Below are 21,412 nucleotides of genomic sequence, written 5' to 3' on the forward strand. Positions count from 1 at the left end.
GGTAGCCGGCCATGGTCTTTCTAGTGGTTGCATCCTCTTGTTTGCTGCAGTGGGTGGTAGATTACAAGAGTGGAAGCACCTGATTTCTGCCAACCTCCGTTGTTCTATAGCCATGGAGAGGGATTCAGAGACTCTTATTGATCCATAGGATTTCTCCTGAACACCTGGCAGGCAGCCAGGCGAAGATGAACTCCAGTTTATCCACCTGCACCATCTAGTGAGACCCCTGGCTACACTCAGTTTAAATTTGTGACACAGCACATGTATTCTATTCTAGTCTATCCTAACAGAAATCGTGCATCATCATCAAAGATAAGTCTGGTAATATTCTTTTTATTTAATGTCACCAAATACCACAACAAGTCCAAAAACAACGATATAGCTTGAAGCCTGATATAGCTTATCGCTCTATCCTCAGAGATAAGCCAATCAGTGATGAGCCATCAATGAGCCGACGTATTCCTACATTACAGTGAGCATGGACACTGTAGTACATTTTGAGTCAATCCCACACACACTGTTCTATTGTTCAAAATATACATTAGAGCAACTGCTGCTGAAAATGGTTCCCAACAAATACACTATTTAATCCTGTTTAGTAACACTTGTTAAAAACTACAGTTCCCACTTGTTTGAGAAATTGAAGCCCGCTGGAATGTTTTTAAAGATTTACATCTTTTCTAGGAACCTTGGGACTGAGAGCGACACGAAAGGCTGAGAAAGTCAGAAAGTATTAAGAGATGGAGTAACACATTGTTTGTGTTGGTCTTTTTTAATAAGATTTGTTGACTATAAAACATTCTCAGCCATGTCCTTTCAGAAACTCAGAATTGTTTTTTTTATGTGACAACTTGGCATCAAACTCCTGTTAGCATTTTATTGTAGTTGTAATGCATTCAAGAATTAATTATTTTAATATCGCACAAGTGGTGTAGTATAGTAAGAATACCAGATGAGATATCGTGCCAGAGATATTTATGCTATTGAAGTTATTCTGAAGTAGCATTGTTACCAAATACCAAATAGGAGGCTGTTTCTAATTTTCCAAGCATGAATTTGAGTTAATGTTCAAAGAGGAGTAAATAAGTCATATGAGCTTCTAAAAATCCTGAACCATTAATTTATATTTTCATTCATTCTGATCGAGCACTCGAGCAAGGTCAGAAGAGATGCTTTTAGCTTCTCCAAAGAAATCATTTGTTAAGCTGCCATATGTGCTACATGTTACATGAAAATGACCTCACTGATAGAGGAATCTCAAATGTGAATTATAAATCCCTGTTCAAATTTCTCTGCTTTTCTTCTCTTTCTTTAAATCATTGTGGTGCTTTCTCTATTTTCAAGGAGCCGCCAGTCCCTGAAAGTTCGGGAACACAAAGTCCTGGGTCCATACGTGGATGGTCTGTCTCAGCTGGCTGTGACCAGCTTTGAGGTGCGTCTTTCACCCTTCTGTCATCCCGCTTCGACCAGATGCGAAGCTGCATCCACCCTGTATCACTGACCAAAAGCCTCATCTTTCACATACACATTGACATGATTTATACAGCATCCGGCAGAAATGCCGTTGTATCATATCCCCAGTTGTCAATGCACTGATTTACATTCGGAATAACCATTTAGTTTGAAATCCTCCCAAGTGCAGAAACTCTAATGACGCCTTTTCCTGATGTGGGGATGTAGTCATGGGGTTTCGTGTAGTTTATATGCCAAGCCTTGGCAGGGCCTTCCTTAATTAAGTTTAAACATCTCCACCCTGTTCCTCTGTGTGCTGCCTGATATTAGTCCAGTGGATTGCCAACAGCCTTGGCCCACTGCCTGCTGTGACCCAGCTAAATTACTTGGCACACAGCCATATGTGCATACTGTCTGACTTAACTGTAATCATAATGTTTTTTTTGTGAAATGTGTTCAAATTGTGTCTTTTTTCAAAAGTTTAATTTCTTTTATGACCTCACTCTTATCGTTTTAGGACATTGAGGTGTTAATGTCAGAGGGGAACAAATCTCGCACAGTTGCAGCCACCAACATGAATGAGGAGAGTAGTCGATCACATGCGGTCTTCAGTATCATTGTCACACAAACGCTTTATGATCTACAGTCTGGGGTCAGTCTTTTCTTGCTTTTCACTCACTTTCACAATGAATTGCTCTGAATTTACTGAAACTAATGACCTCATATAAATATATTTGTCTTATCATGGGTCCGACTGACGGTTTGTTCGTGTTGTGATTGTAAACAGAATTCAGGGGAGAAAGTGAGCAAGTTGAGTCTGGTTGACCTGGCAGGAAGTGAGCGAGTGTCCAAGACTGGAGCTGCTGGAGAGAGGCTCAAAGAGGGCAGCAATATTAACAAGTAGGTATATTTCTGATATGAAATACACATAAATATATGAAGGCCAATAAACATTTGACAGGTTAATACGGAAGGTTCTCAAATAGTTGTTTTGTGTGTTTGTAGGTCTCTCACCACATTAGGCTGCGTGATTTCTGCTCTGGCTGATCAATCAGGAAAGGGGAAGACCAAGTTTGTGCCGTACAGAGACTCAGTCCTTACCTGGCTATTGAAGGTTTGACCCACAAATATTTAGGGCCCAAGCATGAAACATGCGAGGACCCTAAATAGGATTATTATATATATTATATATAGAAATTTTCTTTTCTGGGGACATGTATCATATCAAGACACCCAAAAAAGCCTCAAGAACCCAAACCCTAAACTCAACAGGAAGTCAGCCATTTTGAATTGAAAGTGCGATTTTAACCTCTTTTTAACCGTTTACAGGGTGCGTACTTTAACAAACTCGTCCTACAGATTTAGTCCGATCGACTTCAAATTTCTGCTGTGCCTTCTAAAGGCATTGACGATGAAAAGTTGTGGTATCTGTGAGTTTTCGTCAATGGGCGTGTCCGTGACGCGGCGTCCAAAATCAGTGATTAAGACATTGATGATGCTATGTTGTGAATCTTGTGAGTTTTCAGATAACGGTGTGTCCTTGGTGTGGCGTCAAAGTTTGATGCTTCGCCATGACACAGTGAAGTTGTTCTAACTTCACTGTACATGCTCACATCTGAACAAAACTGCTATGTAGCGCCACAAAGGGGACATAGGAAGTGACGAATAACACCTTCATTCAGTGTCCGAAGCGCGTAGGAAATTCAGCTGCACCGGCGGAGCTCCAGAATATGCAACACGGCCGCCTCACACCCCGACGCGCTACACGTGTGAGGGCCCGCCCAACGGTGCTTGCAGCTTTAATTATAGCTGCCTTCCGTTTTGTTTGTTACAACCATATTATTGTTCTAGGTGGGCTGAAATGTGACTGAGAGATGGCCAGAAACGATCCTTTGTTGTTGTCGTCTTTGCACCATGCATGTTGACAGAAAGGAAAAATTTTGCAGCTATGCTTCCTCTCAACATGTTTTCTTGTCTTCAGGACAACCTTGGCGGCAACAGCAAGACAGCCATGATAGCCACAGTGAGTCCAGCAGCTGATAACTACGAGGAGACTCTGTCCACACTACGTTATGCCGACAGAGCCAAGAGAATCGTCAACCACGCCGTGGTGAACGAAGACCCCAATGCTCGGATCATCAGAGAGCTCAGGGAGGAAGTGGAGAAGCTCAGAGTTCAGCTCTCTCAGGCTGAGGTGAGAGAAGGGTTTGGGCAGACCGAAGAGGCTCACAAATTATGAAGGAATCTACATCGTACTGATGCTGGTTGTTTTTTCCATTCATCAGTCTATGAAGGCTCCTGAGCTGAAGGAGAAACTGCACGAGTCTGAGAAACTCATTCAGGAGATGACTGTCACCTGGGAGGAGAAACTAAGAAAGACAGAGGAAATTGCCACAGTATGCCCATCAGTCATCATCCAAAATGTTAAATTCTAATTCAGCATATTAACTTGTACAGTTACAGTGTTATTATCTATGTTAACAGGAGCGTCAGAAGCAACTGGAGAGCATGGGCATCTCTCTGGAGACATCAGGGATTAAAGTGGGTGAAGACAAGTGTTTCCTGGTTAATCTGAATGCTGATCCTGCCCTAAATGAGCTGCTGGTCTACTACCTGAAGGTAGGTACAGTTTTTTACTAGTCGCAGGTACGAACCAGTCTTCACTGCCATTTTCACCCTCCTGCCTTTTAGATTTTGCCATTAGTACATCAGGATTTATACTTATTTGTGCGATTACAAAGTCTCAGATGGTCACTCTAGAAAAATACCATGAACAGTTAAATGCATTTATGAGGACTTTTTCAGTGTAAACTCTGTAACCTGCATCCGCACCCACTGTTCCCCTTAAATTTCAATTTAAGGAGCTCTAAAAGAAGAGAAATATAACATGTACACTGCATGACAGTGTTGCACTTTTATTCTTATTCCAAAGGTTTATTAAAGCAATATAATGTTTATATTAAGATACACATTCTAACCAAAGATGGCATTTTTGACATCAACAATAAAATAGTTTTGTTAGATTTGACAGATAATTTCAGATGTTGCTGGTCTGGTCTGGGCTTTGCAAAGCACTGAAGTGGAACACCAGTTAGCTCGACCTGTAAGAGCATGTGAGAAAGCAGCCTGTGCAGAACAACAGGCCTTTGTCTGGGTTCTGCAGGCCAGCCTGGCATATCAGTGTGGAATGAGTGAAATGGGTTAGTTCACTGCAGGGTAGGACATCCTCTAGAAGCTGGGATGTTTTTTTAACAACGCCTACTCGGCAATGAGAGAGACACACGTTTTTTCACTTGGGCCTATTTTTGCTTTGGTTTTACTCTTGAATTTTGTGAAATTAAAGACTTACCGAGTTTTATTTTTGTTACTTGTGTGAAAATTGGTTCAATAAACAACTGGTTGTACTTCTTAAGGTTATGACCTGAAAGTTGGAACAAAATGTTGGGTGTAATTATTTTCAGATCTGCCATTATTGTATCCTTAATCTGTCCTCCACCTCTGTGTAGGAGCACACTCGTGTGGGTGCAGACACGTCTCAGGACATCCAGCTGTTTGGGATCGGTATCCAGCCGGAGCACTGTGTACTGGAGCTCTGCCCAGATGGTGATGTCACCCTGATACCCATAGGGAATGCCAGGTGAGCTACTGTACAACTATCTCCTACATACTCTCTGTCTGTGTCTGTGTATCTCTCTGTCGTCTCTCTCCTTCATGGATGACTGGACCACAGTGTTTCACATGACCTCACTGTACAGGAATCTGTGATCTGAGCTCCTCGCTTTGATATCAGAGCCATGTCCCCCTCCCACCACAAAGAGATTGTTCCTTCTCAATTAGTCTTCCCTGTTTAAAGATGAAGATTATAATTCCATGTGACATCTTCATTATTATAATTAAATTCCTCTGTTTTCTACAGGACCTGTGTGAACGGAACAATGATTGATTCCTTGGTGCACCTGTGGCATGGAGATCGTATCTTATGGGGCAACAATCACTTCTTCAGGTATAATACTTGTCATAGTGTGGCCACATTTAAATTTGCGTGAAAGGAAATTGAAAAGTCACTGATTGGAAGTCCATTTGCTCTGTAGGATTAATCTGCCTAAACGAAAGCGGCGGGACCGTTTAAAGGAACTGGAAAGAGCTTCTCCCAGAGACAGCTTCGTTGAGGCAGATGTGGAGACTGCCAGTGAGGCCTCTTCTGAGCAGGACTACAGCTATGAGTTTGCCCAAATGGAGGTCATAATGAAGACTCTGGGAAACAATGGTATGATTAGGATAATCTACATGATCCTTTAGGCTTTCAGGCCACATCTGTATGCAATGTGTTTCCACTTAGGTTTCTCAAGCTTTAGCTTGTTCCAGGTACTCTGACCAAATCATAACATCATGTATGAAATGACATTATTGTAAAACAATACTTTATCTCGTTATCTTGAACATAGAAAAGTGCAATTCTAGTGTTAACTGCAGCAATCAGCGGACTATTTTATCAGATGATTATTGATACAAAATCCAAATTTTTGTAGCCAGAGGCAACCTGGGTGGTCTACCACAGCTGAGACAGAGCTCAAAGAAATGATTAAATTTATCATTATCAATTTTTTTTAACTACAATTAAAATGTCATATATATATATATGTCTTAAATATATAAACATATACAGTTTACGATAATACAAGACAAGGTGCAAAACTTAATATCTGAGAAGATGGAGTGATTAAATATTTGACATTTGTGCTCAATGAGAAAAATATTAGTCCATGACAGGAACTACATCTTCAGGCATGTATCAATAATTATTTAATTTCTTATTAAATCACTTTATTTGCATCAGCTATGGTGGTTGCTTCTTTCAGTGTAGAAGCTTCGCCCACTGCTGCTCCTGTATAATCGAGCCTTGTATATTGCAGTGAGAAATGTGTTGTTTCTCATTTGTGTAGACCCTATGCAGAATGTGGTCCAGGTGCTGGAGAAGCAGTACCTGGAGGAGAAGCGGATGGCTCTGGAGGAGCAGAGGATGATGTATGAACGAGAGCTGGAGTCGCTACGGCAACAGCTGTCTCCCGAGAAAACACCACAACACCACCGCAGCAGCAGCGAGCGCCTCACATTCCCGACGCACACACCACACAGCAAACTGCGACTGTGGACAGAGGAGCGGTTAGTGGAGTGCACTCACACACGTACTAATACACACAAAGTATATTGTATATATTTATGAAATATTCACAACATCCACCTTACTGAGCTATACCTAGTTATCCCCAGAATATCCTCAAATTGGCTTGGTTAGTTAAGATTTTGTTGAATTCTGACTGACTCTGGGTCAGTTCCTGCAGGGTTATCAGTGAGGCATGATGCTATAAAGTTCCTCCTCACCTTAACGTGCTACATCAGATATAGAAAGTGAGCAGAAATTTAGAAAAAAGTTTGTCATGTTGCTATAATAATCCCGAGTTGTTACACTCCTGCTGAACATATAATTTGAAAAATGGTACAGTGAAGGGATGCACTGTGAAATTTGCCAAAAGAACAGACAACACTGACAACATGGCAGCATCTACCATGCTGGATTCAGCCTCAACATTGTATACTTTACTGAGAGAAACTAGGCCCCTCTGCACATCATTGTAGCAGTGAGCTCATGTTTGTATAACTGATAGCTTGTTTTTACTGATGTTTCTTTTTCTTTTTTTTTCTTTTTTGCTATTCTCGGTAAACTCTAGTCACTGTGGTTTGTGAAAATAACAAAAAGAGAGCCAAATCTGAGATGCAGGAATCACTACAAGTCTCCTACTTACACTTAAACATCACATACTTTTCAAGTCAAAGTGTGGTCAATCAGTAAATTCCTTCTCAACTCTGACTGAATGATCTCTATGTTCTGTTGTTTGTGTGTGTCAGGGATGAGCTTTTTCGTCAGAGCCTTTCTCGACTCAGGGAGCAGGTCATGAAAGCCAACACCTTGGTGCGAGAAGCCAACTTTTTGGCAGAGGAGATGAACAAACTGACTGACTATCAGGTCACTCTTCAGATTCCTGCAGCCAACCTCAGCGCCAACCGCAAGGTCAGATCTCTGAACCACCACATCACCTTACTAGAGGCTATTGTATCTCATTAGTACAGTTATGAAATATAACAAGGGTCTAAATCTGTTACCCTGTTTTTAAATAGCGCGGAGTGATAGTGAGCGAGCCGGCCATCCAGGTGCGGAGAAAAGGGAAGGGGACCCAGGTGTGGACCATTGAGAAGCTGGAAAACAAACTGGTGGACATGAGAGACCACTACAGGGACTGGAAGGAAGACACAGAGGAGATGGTAAGAAACAGAGAATCAAAAACAGTAAAAGATACGTAGAAAAGTTTAAAGTGTGAATTTGATTAAGTTGGGGTTTTTTTTTCAGAATAACAGGGCAAACAGTAATCACTGTGACCCATTCTGTGAGGCACAAGAGAACCACAACCTGATTGGAGTGGCCAACATTTTTCTGGAGTGCCTTTTCCATGATGTTAAACTGCAATATGCTGTCCCCATCATCAGCCAGCAGGGAGAGGTAAGGGTACACTGACATAGACAGATTAATACACAGATAAATGATTCATGCTGCAGCTTTCAGATTATTATATTATGACTGTATGAAAGGATGATGAAATAGGTGGGGAACATTTAGAGGCAGTAGACATTTTTTTTGAATGGTTGAGATGATGTCTTCCTGCCCTGTGTAAACAGGTAGCAGGCCGCTTGCACATTGAGCTGATGCGAGTCAGTGGAGCTGTCCCAGAGCGTCTGTCTGGGGGAGACGACTCGTCAGAGAACTCCAGCGAGAGTAGCTGCTATGAGGTGATGGACACCAATGGGGAGATCGTCCACATGGCCAAGAGGCTCACCTGCAGGGTAAAAGCATCTCATCACTTGGAAGATACATTGGTTAAATTGTACAGGAATAGTTTAGCTTCTTTTTGTTTGCAAATGACACAGGCATTTCACTGTTAGATAATGGTGTAAGACTTTCACAGAACATCAACGCTAACTAACTGAGCTTCATCCTATCTACTGATCTCTTTGCTACAGGTGCGGATCAGGGAGGCTACAGGTCTGCCGCTCAACCTGTCAAACTTTGTTTTCTGTCAGTACACATTCTGGGAGCACGGTGAGCCCACTGTGGCTCCTCCCATGGTCAGCCCAGACAGACCTTCTCCTCGAAGCCCAGATGCCCAGTTTACTGTCCAGTTTGATCACTGCAAGGTGAGTGAAAATGGGCTGTTGGTGTCTTATCTTAAAGCATTAATCAGAATTTTACATTTCTGTAACATTTGTTATCTAGTTTTATTTACTACTAAATAAAACTATTAAATCTACTACAAACCTCTTGTCTTTGTGCAGGAATATGTGGTGCATGTGACGGATGAGTTTTTGGAGTTTATATCAGATGGAGCTTTGGCAATAGAAGTGTGGGGTCACCGCTGTGCTGGGAACGGATGTTTACTCTGGGAGCTAGACGCACTGGAGGCCAAGACCCAGACGCTTCGAGACAGGTATATGTGTCATGCTCAGACCTTTGCATCCACAGACACACACATGCACTGACATTTCACACCTCACTAATCTTGCCTGTGGTGTTTTCTAGGTGGAATGAAGTGTCTCGCAGGATTGAGCTATGGATCTCCATCCAGGAGCTGAATGAGCAAGGAGAGTACTCATCTGTGGAGCTGAGTCCTGGAAAAGACATTAGCACAGGAGGAGTCTTCCAACTCCGCCAGGTCAGAGAAGAACTATGAGCAGTTTCTGTTTTAGTCAGCCAGGCTGCCCTACATCAAACACATACCTTGGAGGATCATAGCTAATTATGTAATTCTAAACAGCCTTATGCATGTAGTACTTTGAAAGTGCAGCACTGGAAGCAGCACTCCTGATGTCGAATTATGGGGATTTGTCCAAGCAGGGTCACTCCAGAAGGCTGCAGGTGTGTGTAAAGCCAGTCCAAAACTCAGGCACTCTGCCTCTGCTGGTGGAGGCTGTGCTGTCTGTCTCTATTGGCTGTGTGTCTGCTCGCTCCACCAAACTACAGAGACCACTCGACAGCTACCAGGTTTGTGAAACACAAACACACATTTTTGCATTTACTCACATGCCACTTAGACTATGAACCTATTGTGTTGAGAATATTGAGAAAAATGCTGGGCTGTATGTAACAGATTTGGCATTAAAGCAGAACAGTGCTTTGGGAACAGTATGCTTGTTTCGTGCCAGTGATATACAATATTATGCTGATTAAGCCAAAGCATGTTTAGTCCATCTCTGGTTTCGTGCCATGACTGTTTCATCTGGATAGCTGGCAGTGAGCCTAAAGAAGGCCAAGGAATGTACAAACTCGTTAGTACCCTGTTTGTTTCGTTAACATGCACTGATGTGCCCTGATGTGGAAAGGAAGTGCCTTTTTATTTATTTTTCACATTCAGAATATTTAAAAGAACTCTGGGACTGATTTATGTTTTTAAATGCGTTCATTAGTCAAAAGCATATAAACATGCATTGTTCTTTCACACACACACACACACACAGATTCCTAGAAAGTTACATGAGCGGTGACTGCAAAGCTATGAGCTGTCATGTCAGGGCCTTTTCTGTTTCCCCACATTTGACTGAGTGTGTTCTCTCCTGCCAGAGAGAGGTGGAAGACGATGTGGATAGTTATCAGGTATCCTCTCTCAGTCTCCTCCTGCTGCTGCTCCCCCTGTAGATCATTCTGCAGCATGAAGGAAACCAACTGGTCATGTGTTTGTGACTAGGCCTGTTGCTGAGGGCATGTGAGGCAGGAGGCAGAGGGTTGTGCCTCCACCAACAGAATGAGTGCTTTATTAAACAGTAACTGCACATGCGGATGATTCTTGATGCTGTAATTATCATTCACACCAACCATTCTTTGGCAGCCCTCTATGCAAAACACAGAACCACCCATGGCTGAGCTCCCAGCCGGCAGTCTGTCTGCCAGGGATCTTGTCCCGCTCTCTCTTGCCTTTCCCCTCAGGTTGCGCACACTAATTCTACTGTTCGCTTGTCACAACTGAAGATCTGCAGGAATAATAAGCCTCACTTAATCACACGGGCATTGCATGGCTGCATGATTTACGGTACTTTGCATGATGTAAGTGTGTCAACGTCAGAAGCGAAATATGGTTGGCTTTGAGCTCTGTTGGTTACTGTGGACATTGCAAAGATGAGTCTCCTCTCCGTGGTTCACTCACGGAGTTATCTGCTGTGCCTCCAGGTAGGACTTTGGGTGGCTGTGTGTGCATGTGAGGACATGTTTGTGTGTGCATGCACGTGTGTATGTGTGAATCCAGGTGTGTAAGTTGCAAAGGGGCCAAAGGGAAGTTTTATGTGTGTGTGTGTTTTGAGAATTTGACCATTATTGTTTTTTAGCCAAAAATGCCTGAAGGTTTTGATTTTTAACACCTTGGGTTTGGGAACTAGGATTAGCTTTCACTTGGCTTGGGTAATTTATTGGAACTGGGTGTATTAAGAAGCAGTTATGGAGGTTCTCCCTCACACAAATCGGCCCTGTGCACCTTCACCTTGCCCTGTTAACACTTCACCGTGCCCCGCAGCACATTCTCTGCCTTACCGAGTCAACTGGCACTGATTCTATTCTCTGTCTGATTCCAGGAGGAAGACCTCAACTGTGTTCGAGAGCGCTGGTCAGAGGCGCTGATCAAACGTCGGGAGTACCTTGATGAACAAATCAAGAAAATCATCAACAAACATGGTGAGTCCTGTGCCCTGTGTCAAAGCTACTACCTGCTGAACGGCCTGCAGAGTGGCTTCTCTGCACTATTTGCATTTACAGCATGTTTGTCCGTGTGTTGTGCCGATTTATGTATCCAGAGAAGTCAGAGGAGGATATTGAGCGCGAGGCTCGGCTGGTGGAGCAGTGGGTTGGCCTGACTGAAGAGAGAAACGCAGTGCTGGTACCTGCACCTGGCAGTGGCATCCCTGGAGCGCCTGCAGACTGGTAAAGCCACAAACACACTTCCATGCACATGTCAGAGTCACTTAATTTTCACTCCTTTGCTTTTTTTCACCATTCACCTCATATTCAACTCCCTGTAGGACCCCACCTGCAGGAATGGAAGCTCACATCCCTGTACTTTTCCTGGATTTAAATGGTAAGGCAGATACATCCTTCATATAACTGATATTTCACAGCTTCCTCTCAGGCTGTACAAACACTAAATCTCTTTTATGCCACTAGCCGATAATCTGACAGTAAATGAGCAGCTGACCGGCCCACATGCTGCAGGCGTTAACTCTATCCTGCCGAAGGAGCATGGAAGCCAGTTCTTCTATCTGCCCATCATCCGGCACAGTGATGAAGAGGTAATCAATGGATTTGACTTTACTGCCCTCTTGTGGCCAAACAGGGAACCCTGGGAAACAGACAGACCTAAAAATGGGCATTTCATTGTGGCTTGCTATATGACCACCATATGCTAATATGCTAATTTACATTTTTCACAAAGGCTTAGTTGAATTTTGCTGATTTTACTGCATTTGCTGCTAAAAATATTTTTTTTCTCAGATAATCATGCACAGACAAGAGTACTTTAGGGCAACATGTTTTTCCTACAATTATGTGCATAATTTAATAATTACGCAGTCATGTAATTGCAACGCCATCACACATGAAAGCAAGCTCTGAAAAGGAAACTCATCTTAATATCGTCATTTCATTTTCTTTGATGTTGAGGAGCAGCACTAACCCCACTGTAATCATTGCCCTCTTTATTGTGCTAAATTGTGCTAAACTGTCATGCGATGGTAATTTTCCTGCTCATTACTCAACTGCTGCAAACCCAAAGCTACAGCCCACCTACATGACTATAATCCTTGTCTCTGTGTATGGATTACAGTCATGTAGGTGGGCTTCTTTTTCTGTAGACGATTATAGGGCTACATTAATAAAAACCAACTCTTCCAATTCACCAGGTGTCTGCAGCATGCTCCTGGGACTCATCCATCCATGATTCTGTGCACCTCAACCGCATCACGTCTCCTAACGAACGCATTTACCTGATCATCAAAGCCACAGTGCAGCTCAGCCACCCTGCCTCTATGGAGCTGGTGCTCCGCAAAAGGATTGCTGTCAACATCTACAACAAACAGGTTAATACAAGAGGGATGGGATGTAATCAGAAAAGGTCAGCCCGCAGCAGAGGTGGGGTTTACAGGGATGGATTTTGTTTTAATGAGCAACATAATTTTGATTTGTTTCCTACAGAGTTTCACTCAGAGTCTCAAGCGAAGAATGTCCTTAAAGAACACGCTTTATTCTTGTGGTGTGACATATGAGATCGTTTCCAACATACCAAAGGTACAACTCATCTCAGTTCTCTTCATTTTACGACTGTATCTAACACTGGCTGCTTTCTAGATGTGTGACAAATAACCAGTTTGGTGTTTATCTTCATCCACCCTTTTCTATTTCTCTTCTTTTCCATTTCCAGGCTTCAGAGGAGCCAGAGGAAAGAGAAACCTTGGCGCTCATGGCTGCTCGCGGGGACAGCGAGGAGACTCAGGATGGAGAAACCTACATAGAGAAATACACACGGGGAGTTCTGGAAGTGGAGAACATCCTCAGTCTGGAGAAGCTACGACAGGTATTTTATAAATTAGCATATTGACATTCTGAAACGCTAACAATCTGTTGAGGTTAGAGGTGCTGTTTAGTAAAATGTGTGATTTAGTGCACTGTAAATCATTCTACATGTAAAGACGCACCTGTCTTTGTTTTTTTGTCGCTGAAGGCAGTGACAGTGAAGGAAGCGCTCACCGCCAAGGGGAGACACCTAAGAAGGAGTATCAGCACACCAAATGTACAGCATGTAATGAGAACATCACTCACTGCGCTGTCCACTGAACTATGTGGAAATAATTGTTATTAAATAATATGACACTAATGACATCTTGTTTTTCGCTCTCCAGTCTTCGTGTAGTAAAACAGACCTGACAGGGTGTGAGGATGAAGATTGTAAGGTAAGCCAGGTGTTCCTCAACAACATGTTAATCACTGAACTCTGATGTTGGTCTGTAGTTAACGTTTCTTGGCTGCATATCACAATTGTAAATATTCTGCAGCTTTCCTTTAACCTAAAACTTCAATATAACCTTGGTATTATTGTTTAGGACCACTGTGAGCATGTGGACAGCGCCACCTACAATCCTCAGGAGGGATCGCTTTGCACCACACCCATCAAAAGCAAGGAGAATCCAGGTAAACTACAATAAACAGAAAGTGTGTAGTAGCTACATTGTGTCCTGACTTCATTTCCTGTGAGACATAATGTTTGAGTTGCTACATTATAACCACTGAATTTTCCCACACAGGTTTAGTTCCAGAGAGCCCTACTTTTTTCAACTCCAGTCCTTTCAAAGTCCTCTCCCCTCAACCACCTAAGTTCCTCAAGTCTCTGCTGCCTGTCAAAGAGGAGAACAAGGCAAAGAAAGTCCTGGAGGCCCGGCCGCTGCTGGGACAAGAGGTAAGGAGGAAGGAGTTATACTCTCTTTTGCTCAAGAGGGGAGAATTCATGTCTCTGTTGTTCCCTTTCTCAGTGAACTTTTCTTCAATTCAACATTGTCAGTCCCCTGTCAAACCATTTTACCATGTCACTTATCATATCAAATTACATTTCCACAACATGGTAAATATATTACCATTGATAAAAGATACTAATTGCCCAAAGCTGCCTGAAGCTTTTTGTGAAAATGGCTTTGCTGTGGTGTATGACTGGACCAAAAACTAAAAAACACGATGGTGCCATCTACTGTGTTTATGTCACTATATTGAAATGAAAGAGCATGACTCACAAGAGCATGACTTCCACTGTGAAAGCCATAACACTAAATTGGACAAAGCTATGCTCTAAAGTCTTATGTCTGTTGTTGTTTGTGATAATTTGACTTTCCAACCATTTTAAACTAACCCGGCATATATGTTTTCATCAGTGCTTTAAGTGGAATAAAAGAAACGGAGTCCTAGCAGCAAAATGGTTCAGTAAGCAGCAGGATTGGAGCAAGAGAGGGAATAAGTTCTGTGAGTGTGTGACTGCAGTGGCATACAAGTAACTGCAGTCTAGATAAAAATAGTCTTTTGTATGATAATGAAAGATAGCAAGAGCTTAGATGTTTGCTACATGCTATAATAGTGTAATAGTTTAGCACAAACATATGGACCTACTGCTCACGGAAAGGTACTCATACTTAGGACACTTCAAGCACTGTTTTTTGTGAAATATCCAACTGCATGGCACTAACTGTGTAACTGGCCTGCCCAGCTCCATGCATGCTGTGTGTGTGTGTGTGTGTGAAGTGTGTGCTGTTGTTCTGACCCATCCGCAGAGCATGCGCTCATGTGTGAACAGCCCTGCACTGCTCCCCCCTCCCTGCCCCTGGCACCGGCCCAGGGCAGGCAGCGAGGGCCACTGCAAGCCTTCCACCTCCACCTCCACCCTCACCTCCACCTCCACCACCACCCCCACCAGCAGACAGCTCAGCCACACATTGCCACACACTGCTGTAAGTGCTACACACACCAGCACACACCTCTCTGAGGGTTACTGCAAGAGTTTTTACACATACATACACCCTATTAAACACAGACGTGGCACATGCTCACACCGCTGCAAGTGTCACTCTTAGACGTATACATACTGCCACACTTTGCTTGAAGGATTACACACAACCCTTATGAATCGGTCTCTGAACTGCCAGGATTTCCATTGAGGTTCAGACACTTTCTGTTCCAACAGTAAGTAAGTAGAAAAACAAAGTTATAGAAGGATGAAAACCTACGATTATTGCTGTTTTCTTGAGCATCTCATCAAACTTGGCCATTAATGAGATTGATTCTCAACTGACTATGGTCTTCTTTCTAGCACAGTATCCATCAATTCCAAATTCATTCTAATACTTGTATTGCACCATGTAGTGTCACTTTTTGATTGTAGTTTTTGTAGTCTGTGTAACACAAGATGAAACCAAAAACTGCTCCATACATTGGACTCGCCACATTGTGTACATATATACATAAATATGTATCATGGTGGAAAGAAAGAATTTTTTTTTTTAGCAAAATAGAAAAAGACAACTAACTAACAAAGAGACAACTTTTCTAGCATTGTCCTGAGTATGTTAATATTTAGGTTTTGAACCAAGTTACTGTATATTGCCGTAAATGAGTACAATATGAGTTACATGAATTATAGCCCTAATAATCATTATTTTTCTATGCCTAATTTTCTTTTTGTACAGCAGCAAACACTTTAAAATAAAGTCAAGAAAAATAAGAAAATGTGCCACATTATTCATATACTAGGTTCATGTTCCATTATCACAGTTAACACAATTTTTCCATTGTCTTCATTCACTTTAAAAATGGTGTTTCAACAGGCTAATGCTCCATACAGGCTATAAGTGACATCACGTCTAGTGGGATGTGTCTTTTGTCCTACTACTGTTGTTTTGATCAGCAGGACTCGGAGGATGAGGAGACGGATGTGGACATGACGCTGAATCTCAGTCGGGGCCCCCAGGACCAAAGCAGCTTTCAACCTTACATCCCAGAAGACTTTGCAAACTTTGAGATCTACAACGCCACTCTGGAGAGCCAGGGGGGCTTTCTTTCCTCCCATTCTGACTTGAAGGGAAGCCAGTGTGGAGGTGGGAGTGGGGAGAGAGAGGTGCCTCGGAGCCCCACAGCCAGCAGTTGCACTAGTGGCTACTTTTCACACAGTGCTTCCAATGCCACGCTGTCTGACATGCCTTTCAGTGGCAGCGAGAGCTCCGACCACCTCAGCTGCACCTCCAGAGACCTCCATGACCCTCTCGGCTGTCCTTCTGGAAGAGGCTGCACCAAAACCAAAAGTGTTTCTACAGGAAGTGACACCCAGCAGTCTCCCCTCTCAACAGGTGGGGTTCAGGACCTGCTCAGCCACCCTGCCTCCTTACATGGCAGTATCCCTAATTGCACAGAGAAGCAGCAAACATTGCCTCTGCCTCACAAATGTATTCTCAGTGCCAGCCAGGAGTTCACTGACTTCAAAGGAGCTGATGACAGTATTGGAGAGAGTGACTTAACACATTTTACAGAGGGATGGGCACAGGAGGGTTTGGAGTTCTCTACAAACCAGCAGAAGAAATCAGATAATATAGAAACATGTGGCAACACTGGTAATCAACACTCCTCTGATGTCTCTGGTATTATCAACATATCTGTTCCTGAAAACACTTTACCTGCTATATGCAAATGTCCAAACAATACAGGCTCTGTTAGCTGTGCTGCTGTGTCCTGCCCTAACACAACTGTAGTTTGCACTTCAGTCAGAGGCCCCTTATCTGTGCCTGACAAAGCCCCAGCTCCATCTCCAGCATCACCATCCCCGGTCACAACCGTATCTACGGCCCCATCCTCTGGCCAGACTCCACGAGCAGGAGGAGAACCTCCAATCCAGGAGCCGGCCCAGGGAGATCTGCCCCACGGGAGTCCCTGTCCCAGCCCAAACCCAAGCAGCGCAGAGCCCTCAGGCGATTCAAGCGGAGATGAGAGCACCCCTGTAGCTCAGCTTCCTGACTGGATGGCCCCTGGAGAGCAGGTGTGGGTGGGGAAGAGGAGAGGAACGGTCCACTATGTCGGAGGGGTAGAGTTTGCTAAGGGGATCTGGATTGGTGTGAAGCTTGACATGGCAGTGGGTGAGTCCCCCAAAACAACAACTCTCTGTTAGTATATCACATACATATATATTATTACCATTTTAGCTTGACATATGTTGAGGTAATTTAGAAATAGTGTCGTCATCACATAATTTGTCCACCACGACACGTTTTATTTTTCAACTGTTAAACATTCCACTCTGTACATAGCTTGGTCACAAGTCTCTTGTAACTACATTTATAAAAAATATTTGCCTAAGTTAAATGACGAATATCAACAAAATTATTGTCGGATGTATTTTACTCTCAAATATAGATGTCAGTACAAGCATGGCCAGATTAACCCCCAACGGGGCCATGGTGCAAAATATGGCCTTGGTCCCGTATTCATTTCCTGATGACTGTGGTGATTTGATTAAACACAAAGTTATGTGTTAGGAATATACACCATTTGAATTTTGACACAGGTTTGCTCTACAAGACTGGTAATGATGCAGGACCCACCTTAAGGCCCATACCAGTTCAGATTATATTGTGCTTTAGTGGTGCCTCAAACAAGATGTTATCATTATAAAATTAGTTTGACTCAGAAACCAACTAATGAAAAAGTTATTGTAGGAGGGTTAGTTACTTAATTACTGTAAACAACTGACACAATAAATATTGGGCATTCAGGGCCCCTGGGCAGTTGACCGCATTGCCTGTTTGATATTTGCCGGGGCAACAGCCTCAAAAATTCAGTATTGCTTGTGCTCTACTGTTTAATATAGATAGCAACTGGTGTGCCTTTTCCCTTGTGTATGAAAGTTTCAAATGTGACATAGTATTATGATTGATCTTCCTATAGGTAAGCACAATGGGACTGTCCAAGGCAGAGTGTATTTCCGCTGCCCGCCAGGCCATGGTGTGTTTGTCAAGCCATCTCGTCTCACCAGAGGGCCGCCCTCCATGGACACAGAACCCCAGACTCTGATCAGATAGGTACCAAAGAAGGACTGGCTTTCTTAGGAATGGCAGAGACGCCTGGGTGGTCCTCAGATCCAGTGCCTATGGATGAACCGCAGGCTGACTTCAACATGGCTTTTCTCCTTCCATTCCTCTGACCACTCTAGTCTCTAAGCTGATGTATTCTGTAGGCCTGTCTGCCTTCCTAGGTATGTCTTACCTGTGCATTTAATGAAGGTATATCCTAAATACTGTCCACTGAAATTCACTATGCACATATCTGAGTTTTCTATACGGTGATATTTTTGATAGAGAACTTATGAAAATATTACCCACACCCATTTTCTTACATTGGTTTCTGAACATTATATATAATATTTTTGTAAGACAAATGCACCCTCCCCTGAGGCTCATAGTGGATTAATCTGGGATATGATGATTAAGAATGTACTACTGTTAATAAACATTGATATTTACATCAATATGATATGTCAGGGGTAACCAAAGAACTACGGTTCCATATCTGCTGTTATGAGTAATATGTTATTTTTCTAATGTGCGTGTGTGCATTATATATCTATATGTCCAAGTAAAGCTTAGTGCCATATCTCTAGAAGTAATGCCACAAATCCTGAACAGAGGACAAATCTGCAAAACCTGAGTTGCTTTCAGTGTGATACTGCAGTTATCATGTTTAATTATCTTGTTGAAGTACTGTAACACTGTGGAGGAAATAATCCCCATCCAGCATGAGACTGTTGCTGTTTGAATGCTTGCACTGGAAAAGATTCTTGGAGAGTTCACCGACTGTCTTCCGTTTTTGACTGATGAAATATATTTTGACTGAAGTGACTGAGAAAGCAGCTTGGCTTTGTCCAAGGCTTGGATATACTTATGCCTTAATGCCCTGTTTCCAAAAAGGCAGGCACATAAAGCCCAGACTACTCAATGAACTCCATAACAAGTTCACAGAGTTTTAAACTAACTAACTGTATGGACCCTAAACCTGTATATGGATATCCCGATGCCCCGAGGCCATCAAAATGCCACCCAGCCTTGCTGACTGACTGTTATGAATACCTTTTTAACTGATTGTCCATCTTCATTTTATATGTTAACTAACTGATATATAACACTACAAGTTAAAGGGTACTCCATAATGCATTTTTGTTTCACATGGAGGATTGGATGAATAGGCGATAGACAGTATCAGGTTACAGAAGACGGTGCAAAAGTAGAAGAATTGTTGTGTGAACTTATATTTTCATGGAAGTAGTGAACTGTGGAACTGACTAGAAATGGTTGTATATCTAAGCTATAATTTCAAGTAAATGAAACAAACCCAAGACCTTACTTTAAAGAAGAGAACAATGCTGCTCTCCCTCATAAGGAGTTGTAAATAGAAATGTATTTGAACATAGTATTTACGCTATTATAATGTACAGAATTGTATTTATAATGTATCTCAAACTGTTTTAATTGGTACAAAATGTTCTAGAATAGAACATTTACAATCACTGTACTGTGTCAACTCTTTATTTGGCTCATTCAAGCGGCCCTTGCATATTTTGATGTTTTACGAGTAAAGCATAATATTTCAGTACAGGAGACACTGAGTATACGCTATTCATTCTCTTGTGCTCACAAAGAACTATTTTTGAAGTGAATTAAAAATTCATAATTTACTATTTATTAAAGTAGGGATAAAAAATGGCCTCAAACAGAAACATCTGGTATGAAAAACTATTTCCATAAATTACACATGTGGGGAAACTGACAAACAACATACATGAGTATGATGGTATAGCAGCAAACACCTTAACGCAAAGTTAAGAAAACAAAGAAATGTTTTAATGCATTATTCATACACTGTTCATGTTACATTATCACATTCAACACAATATTTTCATTTTCTTCATTCACTTTAAAAATGGTGTTTCAACAGGCTAATGCTCCATACAGGCTATAAGTAACATCATGTCTGGGATGTGTCTTTTGTCCTGCTACTGTTATTTTTTGATCAGCAGGACTCAATCGAGGCCCTCAGAACCACAACGGCTTTCAGCCTTACAACCCAGAAGACTTTGCAAACTTTGAGATCTACAATGCCACTCTGGAGAGCCAGGAGGGCTTTCTTTCCTCTTTTCTTTCCTCCTTCCTCTGACTTGAAGGGAAGCCGGTGTGGAGGTGGGAGTGGGGAGAGAGAGGTGCCTCAAAGCCCCACAGCCAGCAGCTGCACTAGCGGCTACTTTTCACACAGTGCTTTTGACATGCCTTTCAGTGGCAGCGAGAGCTCCGACCACCTCAGCTGCACTTCCAGAGACCTCCATGACCCTCTCGGCTGTCCTGCTGGAAGAGGCTGCACCAAAACCAAAAGTGTTTCTACAGGAAGTGACACCCAGCAGTCTCCCCTCTCAACAGGTGGGGTTCATGACCTGAGCAGCCACCCTGCCTCCTTACATGGCAGTATCCCTTATTGCACAGATAAGCAGCAAACATTGCCTCTGCCTCACAAATGTATTCTCAGTGCCAGCCAGGAGCCACTGACTTTAAAGGAGCTGATGACAGTATTGGAGAGAGTGACTTAACACATTTTACAGAGGGATGAGCACAGGAGGGTTTGGAGTTATCTACAAAGAAGAAACCCGATGACATAGAAACATGTGACACTGGCTATTAACACTCCTCTGATGTCTCTGGTATTATCAACATATCTGTTCCTGAAAACACTTTACCTGCTATATGCAAATGTCCAAACAATACAGGCTCTGTTAGCTGTGCTGCTGTGTCCTGCCCTAACACAACTGTAGTTTGCACTTCAGTCAGAGCCCCCATATCTGTGCCTGACAAAGCCCCAGCTCCATCTCTAACATCATCATCCCCGGTCACAACCGTATCTACGGCCCCATCCTCTCCCCCGACTCTGCGTGAAGGAGGAGAACCTCCAATTCAGGATCTGCCTCACTGGAGTCCCTTTCCCAGCCCAAACCCCAGCAGCATTTCTTGTGGTGCAGTTTCTTCAAAATGTTGTTTTAATATCTATAAGCCTACTGTGACACAGTAAGCCACATTATGCTTCAATTTCCTAAAACAGAAAATGCCCTAATGGTTGGCCTACCTTAATAATAAGGCCATATCTAAAGTCCACAGAAAGACAGAAAAGATCTGCAGTGGATTTTGCTGGAATTTTATTGTGTGTTCATACATTCTTGAAAAAAAACTTAAATATTTGGCCAAAACTATCCAACCTTAAATTATCTTATAACGAATCGGTTGCGCACAACCTAAACACCATAGTTGAGCATGA

The 21,412-nt window shown here is 42.7% G+C and overlaps 1 protein-coding gene across 9 annotated transcripts in view; it reads left to right on the plus strand.

Moving 5' to 3' along the window:
* kif13a (kinesin family member 13A) overlaps positions 1 to 19,713 on the plus strand; it is a 38,108-nt gene extending 18,395 nt beyond the window's left edge. For 2 of the 9 annotated variants that reach the window (XM_038711636.1, XM_038711637.1), the window contains exons 7-40: positions 1,345 to 1,432; positions 1,970 to 2,104; positions 2,240 to 2,352; positions 2,458 to 2,566; positions 3,434 to 3,646; positions 3,738 to 3,848; positions 3,937 to 4,071; positions 4,959 to 5,089; positions 5,369 to 5,455; positions 5,544 to 5,719; positions 6,396 to 6,615; positions 7,360 to 7,522; positions 7,630 to 7,773; positions 7,859 to 8,008; positions 8,185 to 8,349; positions 8,527 to 8,700; positions 8,839 to 8,990; positions 9,083 to 9,215; positions 9,398 to 9,544; positions 10,121 to 10,153; positions 11,122 to 11,221; positions 11,341 to 11,467; positions 11,566 to 11,621; positions 11,708 to 11,832; positions 12,442 to 12,618; positions 12,734 to 12,826; positions 12,960 to 13,112; positions 13,260 to 13,337; positions 13,438 to 13,488; positions 13,639 to 13,726; positions 13,840 to 13,991; positions 14,851 to 15,027; positions 15,984 to 17,199; positions 18,008 to 19,713. In XM_038711636.1, the coding sequence (XP_038567564.1) occupies positions 1,345 to 1,432; positions 1,970 to 2,104; positions 2,240 to 2,352; positions 2,458 to 2,566; positions 3,434 to 3,646; positions 3,738 to 3,848; positions 3,937 to 4,071; positions 4,959 to 5,089; positions 5,369 to 5,455; positions 5,544 to 5,719; positions 6,396 to 6,615; positions 7,360 to 7,522; positions 7,630 to 7,773; positions 7,859 to 8,008; positions 8,185 to 8,349; positions 8,527 to 8,700; positions 8,839 to 8,990; positions 9,083 to 9,215; positions 9,398 to 9,544; positions 10,121 to 10,153; positions 11,122 to 11,221; positions 11,341 to 11,467; positions 11,566 to 11,621; positions 11,708 to 11,832; positions 12,442 to 12,618; positions 12,734 to 12,826; positions 12,960 to 13,112; positions 13,260 to 13,337; positions 13,438 to 13,488; positions 13,639 to 13,726; positions 13,840 to 13,991; positions 14,851 to 15,027; positions 15,984 to 17,199; positions 18,008 to 18,141 (5,506 nt within the window). In that variant the 3' untranslated portion in view covers positions 18,142 to 19,713. Of the gene's footprint in view, positions 1 to 1,344; positions 1,433 to 1,969; positions 2,105 to 2,239; positions 2,353 to 2,457; positions 2,567 to 3,433; positions 3,647 to 3,737; positions 3,849 to 3,936; positions 4,072 to 4,958; positions 5,090 to 5,368; positions 5,456 to 5,543; positions 5,720 to 6,395; positions 6,616 to 7,359; positions 7,523 to 7,629; positions 7,774 to 7,858; positions 8,009 to 8,184; positions 8,350 to 8,526; positions 8,701 to 8,838; positions 8,991 to 9,082; positions 9,216 to 9,397; positions 9,545 to 10,120; positions 10,154 to 11,121; positions 11,222 to 11,340; positions 11,468 to 11,565; positions 11,622 to 11,707; positions 11,833 to 12,441; positions 12,619 to 12,733; positions 12,827 to 12,959; positions 13,113 to 13,259; positions 13,338 to 13,437; positions 13,489 to 13,638; positions 13,727 to 13,839; positions 13,992 to 14,850; positions 15,028 to 15,980; positions 17,200 to 18,007 lie in introns of all 9 variants that reach the window. The other 7 variants (XM_038711642.1, XM_038711643.1, XM_038711639.1 and 4 more) reach the window with 5 other exon arrangements.
* The last annotated feature ends 1,699 nt before the right edge of the window (positions 19,714 to 21,412 follow it).

This window comes from Micropterus salmoides, unplaced genomic scaffold (genome assembly GCF_014851395.1).
Source record: "Micropterus salmoides isolate LMB-PRFRI ecotype aquatic unplaced genomic scaffold, ASM1485139v1 Ms_hic_scaffold_11, whole genome shotgun sequence".
Classification (NCBI taxonomy): Eukaryota; Metazoa; Chordata; class Actinopteri; order Centrarchiformes; family Centrarchidae; genus Micropterus; species Micropterus salmoides.